Source organism: Rhinopithecus bieti, unplaced genomic scaffold (assembly GCF_001698545.2).
Source record: "Rhinopithecus bieti isolate Rb0 unplaced genomic scaffold, ASM169854v2 scaffold_19482, whole genome shotgun sequence".
NCBI lineage: Eukaryota > Metazoa > Chordata > Mammalia > Primates > Cercopithecidae > Rhinopithecus > Rhinopithecus bieti.
This window is the reverse complement of record NW_016809768.1, coordinates 4,158,664-4,167,624: the sequence shown is the minus strand read 5'-3', so window position 1 is coordinate 4,167,624 and position 8,961 is coordinate 4,158,664. Positions and strand designations below refer to the sequence as shown.

Below are 8,961 nucleotides of genomic sequence, written 5' to 3'. Positions count from 1 at the left end.
TGTGTGTGTGTGTGTGTGTGTGTGTGTGTGTGTGTGTGTAGGCAGTCTTATTTCAACTGTCTTTGTTTTGTCCCAGATTATCTTGTGTTTATTGATTGTATAAGGAAGTGTTCCACAAGACAGATGCATATATAAGTTGATTATTTTCTGCTTCAATCTAATCCAGTCTTGAAGACAAATGATTAGAGGTTCCTCACACCTGTGACAATTATGTGACAAGGCAATTAGTCGAACTTAGCTTTGGGCCCCCTACAAAACGTTCATAATGACATTTACACTTCTGTCAACTTGTGAAAGAAGACCTCTTTGCTCAGTTTATATTTTAGGTCAAACAATTGTTGGGTCATTGGCAATCTCGCTGATTTCTTCTCGGCCTAACTTCTGCTTGGCCTAACTTCTGACACCACTCATGAGCGCACACTGTAGCACAGTTGACTGCAGTGACACATCTTAACTCCTGCAGAAATTCTTCTTTGTATATAAAGTCTTATTATGATCCTTACTCTTGCATTCTTTTGGGTAAAAGGCAAAAGATGGCAAAAAACAATGACCATTTTAGAGAAAGTCTGCTGTGTCAAAAATCAATTCATATTTTAGGAGGCAGTCTAGAAAAATTGGGAGGCAAAGACACCAATCTTTCAATAATCAGTTTTTTTATTTGGTGTGGTAGAGCTGAAAACACAAGTCGTCGAAGGACACTAACCTTCTGAGACCCACCCTGTTTGGATCTAAGCAACTTTTCACTTGTACCTCTTCTAGTCTTTTTATTCCTTCCTCCAATCTTCTAAATGAGCTAGTATTGCCTTGGGATTTCTCAGGAAATGAACATTCATGTAAATGTGCAATATCAGAAGGCAGATATATAGACGTTGAATTTAAAACCTAGTGTAGAGCTGAGTCAAAGACAGTCTGTACAGGCTGCTATAACAGGATACCATAGACTAACCAGCTTATAAACAATAGAAATTTATTTCTTACACTTCTGGAGGCTGGGAAGTCCAAGATCAAGGTGCTAGCAAGGTAGGTTTCATTCTGAAGCCTCTTGTCTTGGCTTGCAGGTGGCCATGTGCTCACATGACCTCTTTTTTGTGCATGTGGGGAGAGAGTGTGTGAGAGACAGCCAGTTCTCTGGTATCTCTTCTTATAAGGACACTAGCCGTATTGGATCAGAGCCCCATCCTTATGACCTTATTTTACATTAATTATATACTTAAAGGCCCTATTTCCAAATAGAGTCACTTGTGGGTTAGGGCTTCAACATATAAATTTTGGGGGGACACAATTCAGTCCACAGCAATGCTATAAATATTTTCTTATACTTCAGGAAGATGGACAGATATTTGCAATAGGATCTTTGTTATGTACTATTTTCACGAATGACTAGATGTATATAGACTAGTTCATTTTAGCCCCTCATGAATGGGGAAAGTAGTTAAAATAAGAGGTTAGGAAAAGGAAGATTTGAATAATCCATCTGGAAATTAAGATACAATTAATTCTTAGAGACAAAAAGAAGGAAGCTCATTAAAGTTATTTTAGAAATCTGTCTCTTAAAGAGTAAATTGGACAAAGATTAACATTTTCATAAAATAAACACTAGATTTAAAAATTGGATTCCAGGAACCTTTTGAATATTATTCTAGGGTAGGATCAACAGCTGAAAATGGACTCATTTGAATTAGGAGCCTTAAATGAAAAAATATATATAGAAAATTGTTAATTTAGAAGGTAACAGAACATTTTCTAATAAGTAACTGAGCCCTAGGAAAAAAAAGAAGCTAGAAATAAAAATATACAGCTTTATAAATGAAACAACTGGTCCCCCAAATAAAAACAAGAATCTAAGAGCCTCTGTATTCTCTAAGAATCATGAAGGTATAAGTAAGGACACCTGTAGATTTCAAGGAGAAAGGCATTGGAAGAGCCAATGCCCTCTACTGAGGGTGCTACTCTTGGGGAGCTATTAGCACGCCCAGGTTCCCTGTCCTTTCTCTAATCTTCTAAGGAGAATTGTTTACAGATGGACAATGACATAGTTCTTCTTTTGATATGCATGGCCCTGTACCTACAATAAATCCTGCTTCCATAGAACATCATCCCCTTCAGAATCAAATTTTCAAGTTGTCTAAAAAGAATAAGGAAGGTACATTGACGGAAAGCAAGAAAAGAAAAATGAGAAATTTGGTCTTAAACTAAAAATGCCTTATTGTGCCAGACTGTCAAAGAGACAAACTTGAGGTATGCAGTAAATTGTAGAAGCCTTGAGGGCAAATAAACTTTGTCTATCTCGACTTACAAAAACCATCCAGGTAGTGGACATTTGTAACAATACTAAGCCCTTTCCTAAATTCCAACATGGCGTCTTCATCAGATGAATACTTTTATTTTTCTTTAGGAAACAATTTCTACATATTAGCCAGAGTTCTCTAGAGAAACAGAACCAATATGAGATAGATAGATAGATAGATAGATAGATAGATAGATAGATAGATAGAGAGAGAGATAGACAGATAGATAGAAAGACAGACATTTATTTTGGGGGATGGGCTCACATGTTTATGGAAGCTGAGGAGTCCCATCATCTTCCGTCTGCAAGCTGGAGGTCCAGGAAAGGTGGTAGTGTGGTACCAGTCCAAGAACCAGGACCTCTGATGTCCAAAGGCAGAAGATGGATGTCCCAGCTTAAGTAGAAAGCAAACTCACCCTTCCTCTACCCTTTTGTCCTATTCAGGGGTTCTCAACAGATTAGACCATGCTCCCCCAAATTGGTGAGGGTGATTTTCTTTCCTTGCCCTGCCTATTCAAATGCTAATCTTTTCTGCTGACAGTAGGTGGAGTTTTGAAGAGTGTGGTGTTCAGGATTTGTGAAGTTTTAGTGGTGTCAGGGGCTGGTGCAGTCTGTGTAAGTGTGGGTACTCATATGAGACTGCTGAGTCCTCACAGAGGTCCATGGAACCCTTTTTCTTCTCAGTCTCCTCTTTTTGTTCTCATTCAGCCAAAGTTACAAGAAAGAATCATAAAGAATTATCCACATCTTTACCACTATAAATGATTCTTTCTGAAGAAGAGATTTCATTTGCAAAGATGGTATTTTCAGTCCGAACACTGATCAGCAGAATTTCATTCTGATTTCATCTTTGAATATTTCACTGAATCATCTGTCAGGGTAGTAGCTGCACAAAATCATTTAAGACTCTGAACAACAGATCTCAAACAATTGTGAAATGGAAAAAAAAAAAAAAAAACATATAGGCTGGGGGCGGTGGCTCATGCCTGTAATTTCAACATTTTGGGAGGCCGAGGTGGGTGTATCATTTGAGGTCAGGAGTTCAAGACCACCCTGGCCAAAATGGTGAAACCCGGTCTCCACTAGAAATACAAAAAAAATTAGCTGGGTATGGTGGCACATGCGTGTAATCCCAGCCATTGGGGGAGGCTGAGGCAGGAGAATTGCTTGAACCTGGGAGATGGAGGTTGCAGTGAGCTGAGATCACGCTACTGCACTCCAGCCTGGGCAACAGTGTGAGACTCCATCTCAAAACAAACAAACAAACTTAGGAATATTATTTTAAGAGGGGATTGGGAGATTTCCTAAGAAAATAATTCTCATCAACTCTGTGAGAAGCTCACCTTGCCTTTCTTTTAGCTTTGACATAGATTGGTGCAAGTCACACAGAATTACTCTAGATACAGGAAGTATTATACCGGAAGTATTATAGAATTACTCTAGATAGCAGAAAGTATTATTAGTGATGGCCTAGACTCTCTCTTAATTGGCCTAAATAAAATCCAAGCTTATTCTATTATACACAGCTACTATTTGGGCTGAGAAATTTAAACTGGTTTTATGTAGCTTGATCAAATTCACATTAGTAGCATTAATTATAGAAATGGCTATTATTTGGGTCTTTCTAAGAGTTGGGAAGGCAACTCATCCTTAAGTTCACTTCAAATTGTCCTTCAAATTGGCTGCACAAGCAACAGCTTAGGAGAGCTGTATTATAAAATTCAGCTCTCTAGTAAAGCCTAGAATTGGTCAAGAAAAGTAATTATCACCTAGACTTCCTGGTATTATCTCTTTATTCATTTTTAAGATGACATGAAAAAACCATTAAATTGGGATTTTGTATTAGACTATCCAAAGATTGGTTGTGGGCATGGATACTTTTTGAATGAACGGAACACAAGTACGAGCTTCTCCTTCATTGGATAAGAGTAACAGAAGGCTGCCAGACTGAGTGTGTTACATAGGAGTATGGTAATATGTGAGGGAAAGAGTAACAATCAAATTAGTAAACAGCAGAAAGATGTCGGGTGGTTTCTATTAACAGCAGGGATTTGCTGCATATGTTAACATCAGATTTAAAGGTAATCCTAGTACAAGACCAAAAGATGCTTTGACTAATTTAGTGGAGGCCTGTACCTGCTTGGACACATGAAGCTAAACCTTCGATACTGGATCAAAGAATAGCTAAAAAAGACCATGAGTTTTTGACGTATGCCATGCCATAGAGGTAATACTTTTAAGAGCATCACTGTCCATTAAAAATATAATGTGAGACACATTGGGCATTTTAAGTTTTAAAATATTAACATTTTTTAAAAGTAAAAAGAAATAGGTGAAGGTATTTTTAAAACATTTAACCCAATGTATCTAAAATATCGTCAGTTCAACATTTAACCAATGCTGAAAATTAACGAGATATGTTACATTTATTTTTACATACTAAGTCTTCAAACTCCAGTGCTCTAACCTCACACTTAGGAGCACATCTCAATTTAGACTAGCACAGTTCAAGTTCTCAGCCTGGTGACATAGCTTATCCTTTCATGGACATGAAAGAGAATTATGATAATCTAGGAAGAATGCATCTGGACACTTACAGGTTTGTAATTAACCAAAAATACATCCAGCTTTGTCTTTGTACTTCAAATATTGTGTGTGGCACGTCATTCTCTCACAGTATTATCACTTTCCTATTTGATGCTACTGAAACCACAATAGGAAGATATGCCTCTGTGGGCTTTCTCTTAGGATCGCAGAAAGTGACATCTTTTCTGTTTTCTCTCATGTAGCAATTTGTGGGCTAGCACCTAAGGAATTTCTGACTCTAAAGGCTAAAGCTTATGTGGTCTAAAATTTACATTAAAATGTCAGCATAGTGTGCAATAAATATGTGGGTTAGTTTTAATTTCTACCTTTGGGGCTGTCAGGTGCCACAATGAGGAATACCTACTTTTTCGGGGGGAGCCAGTTTATATATTTTCCTAAGTAATCATTCATTTTTGTCAAGAGTTTCAAATTTACTGGTTTAAATGAATATACAGCATTCTCTAATATTCCAATTGTCATTGTATCTGTAGTTATGGCTCCTATTTTTTTTTTTTTTTTCAAACAAGACAGGCTTTATTTAGATCACCAAAAAGAACATTTTACAGAAAGGGAACCATTACATTACACAAAAAAGTATAGCTGTAAAATTGCAAACAAGAAAAGCAATGCTTTCTTTAGCTCACCAAAAATAATGTTTCACAGAGAGGGAACTGTTAGAAGCAAATTATAGTTGCAAATTTTCTTTTGCCATCAATATGGATTCCCTCTAAAATACTTCAAGACTACTTTGCGATTTTCAAGTACAAACTAAACCTTGTTGGACAGAGTTGCTCAGCATCATCAAGAGAATGAAACCAATTTGCAAAAACAACTTTGTTTAATGCTAATAACGAAACAATGTGGTTCTTGCTAACTAACTGCCATGTCTACTGAAATGGCCTAACCTATGTATACTTCCATGAACATTTCACTGTGAACACAGTTGCTTTTTTCCTGCCATCACAGATGGCCTACAACGTAGCAAGTGTCATGTCAGAACACTTTCAGGCACCTAGGAAATAATTCTAAACAGAGTAACTACAGTATATGGGGAACTCAAACAGGGCCACCTCTGTCAAAGCCCCCAGGTGGGCAGTGTTTTGTGCTCTGGGTAAAGACCCACCACCTTGTTAGTTGTTTACCTGGAACTCAGAACGCCATGCTAGATGGAGCAGTTGTTCTTACAGAACCATCAACGCTTTTATAGACTGCCTGGGAGTTCCTGGTGCTGTAATGCACCTCAGAGGCAGCGACATAAGCCGACTCTGGGAAGAAGTCATCGTGGTATTCTGCTAAAAACCTCACAAAGAGATCAAAGTGCTTCAATAAAGCCTTCAGATTCTTCTCAGTAAAGGACATTTTTCCAAGAATTTCTGGAAGTTTTACAAACAATCGCAGCAAATGTTGCGCCCCGTAAATGTAAGAGGGTGGAGGCGCCTGGTCACCTGGTGGGTAATTGTCAGGCACAAGCTTCCAGGAGAGGACCTCATTTATTTCATTAGTTCTTCTCCCTTCAAAGCCAGCAAATGCAGCACTCCCTTCTATTCCCTGACTCTGGTTAGGAGTCAGAGGAATAGGTGAAGATGATCTGCTATGCACAGGTGTCTTCTTTTCCAGGTGCAAGAACAGCTTGGGCATGCTGGTGGACATGTCCTGCTGCCAGCGCTTGGGCTGAGGTGAGGTGCTGCTCTTAGAAAGCCTGTCACAGTTGGCGGTGTGGGGCGAGGACCGCCTCAGAGACCGCACTGCTTCCGGCTCGGCTTTGCGCCTTTTGGGGGTGGCTGGTTCACCAGTGGTCGACGGACTCTCTGTAGACTGCGGCCTGGATGGATTCAACAAACGTGGGCTGGGAGAGAGCTTCTCCTGGCTCCTACTAGTATTTGTGGCACTTTCCTTAATTGCAAGTAAAACCTTAGATGCAGTCACCTTTTTATACTGAGCTTGTTCATAGGGATAGAGTAAAACCAACGGGAGAGTGTAATCAAAAGTTATTCTTAATCCATCCACCATCTCCTTACAAAGGTCAACATTCTTTTCTGCTGGGATATAAGGCACATTCATGTTGGCATGTGGCATAGCATGATGGTGATGAGGCCTCTCATTGGCTGAAAAGGCTACACTGATAGCAAAATGTCTCACATAGGATTCCAAAATCGTTATGATGTTGGTGTGGCATGGAAGTTTCACTAACCGTTTCCTCCGATTAATGTAGTAACAATCATCCTCCAGCTGCCTCTTCAAAACGTCAGGGATTTCTAGAGTTACTGTTCTTTCTTCCATTTCCCTTGTTGTTTGAAGCTCCAGTTCTTCTTTCACTTCCGTCTTTTCTTCAGTATCACTTTCTTCACTTATTTTTTCATCCTTGTCTTCACTACTGTCGGAGGAACTGCTTAATGAGTTTTCATCATTTTCATCTCTTTCTTCAATGGAAAGGCCTTTTAAAAAAAGACAGAGTCAGCACCAGGCAACCTGGAGGGGCTGCTTCTTTCTCTCTTGCTCCTCAGGTGAGCCACAAATTTTCTTGCCAATTTATGCTGTAATCTACGATTTTCTTTTCTTTTCTTTTTTTGTGACAGCGTTTCCACACTGACCTCCACCTCCCGGAGTTCAAGCAATTTTCCTGCCTCAGCCTCCAGAGTAGCTGGGATTATAGGCGCCCACCACCATGCCCTGCTAATTGTTTTGTATTTTTAGCAGAGACGGGGTTTCGCCATGTTGGCCAGGCAGGTCTTGAACTCCTGACCTCAAGTGATCTGCCCACCTTGGCCTCTCAAAGTGCTGGGATTACAGGAGTGAGCCACCGAGCCCTGCCCCTAATCTACGATTTTCTTTTCTTCTTCTTTTTTTTTTTTTGAGACAGAGTCTCACCCTGCCAACCAGGCTGGAGTGCAATGGCGTGATTTCGGCTCACTGCAACCTCCGCCTCCCGGGTTCAAACGATTCTCCTGCCTCAGCCTCCCGAGTAGCTGGGATTACAGGCGTTCGCCACCACGCCCAGCTATTTTTTATATTTTTAGTAGAGACAGAGTTTCACCATGTTGGCCAGCCTGGTCTCCAACTCCTGACTTCGTGATCCGCCCGCCTCGGCCTCCCAAAGTGCTGGGATTACAGGCGAGAGCCACCGCGCCCGGCCAATCTACGATTTTCATTGGGCTCACAAAGCACACGATCTTCGGCTACCCATCTATCCCAACTTCCGTTCCAGCCATTACAATGGCTCTGGTATTCTGGGATCTCGCTGCCTTTTTCGCCTTTCCCAACAATAACATTAACAATCTAGGTCGGACGGCGTCCGAGGGGAGCGTCCCACGGGAGCCCACGCGGCACCGGGCCGCAGAGCAGGAGAGATTTAACGCGAAGAGAGAAACCCACCGTGCTTAAGAAGCTGGCTAAGCGGCCTCCTCCGCTGGCGGCTTGCGTCTGCGTCCCGGGCGCACACGTAGCGCTGGCTACGCGACAGGGCGCGCGACGCTCCCAACGGCGCATGCGCAGTCCGGCATGCCGGGCGGAAGTCCCGTTTAATTTCTAATGCTATTTATTTATGTATCCCTTGTCTCTCTTTTCTTAATTATATTGTTGAACTTTATCTGTTTTACTGGTCTTTTAAAGGAACCAGCGCTTAATGTTTCTTTATCTACCGTACACGTTTTTGTTTTCATGTTCCTTAATTTCTTGACTGTATTCTTTTCTTCCTTTTAACTTAGGTTAAACTGTTCTAAAATCATTTCTTGAATTGAAAGCATAATGAATTTACTTCCACTTACTTTTGTTTGCTAATAAATGCATTTAAGGCTATCTATTCTTTGAGTACCAGTTAGTGATTTTCCTTTTGTTTCCTTCTTTGATACAAGCATTATTTAGAAGTTTTTATTACTATTTCTACTTGCAAAGATAAATTTAATATTATTCCCTACTTTAAAAATCCTAAGTATAATACGAAGAGATATTGAGTATTAAAATAATCAAAATTTATAGTCCTAACATTTTGCTTAATGATAAATACTAGAAGCATTTCATTTGTCAAGAAAAAAATCATTTTATATTTAATTTTAAAATTAAATATGCAATACATACAAAACCTTGTGTGG

At 40.0% G+C, this 8,961-nt stretch overlaps 1 protein-coding gene across 1 annotated transcript; it reads right to left on the bottom strand.

Moving 5' to 3' along the window:
• Positions 1-4,626: 4,626 nt before the first annotated feature.
• MSL3B (MSL complex subunit 3B) lies at positions 4,627-8,373 on the bottom strand. Its single transcript, XM_017890396.1, is given in 3 exon segments — positions 4,627-7,308; positions 8,246-8,340; positions 8,342-8,373. Coding segments are annotated over 3 exon segments (1,413 nt in total). The 3' UTR covers positions 4,627-6,022.
• Between the last annotated feature and the right edge of the window lie 588 nt (positions 8,374-8,961).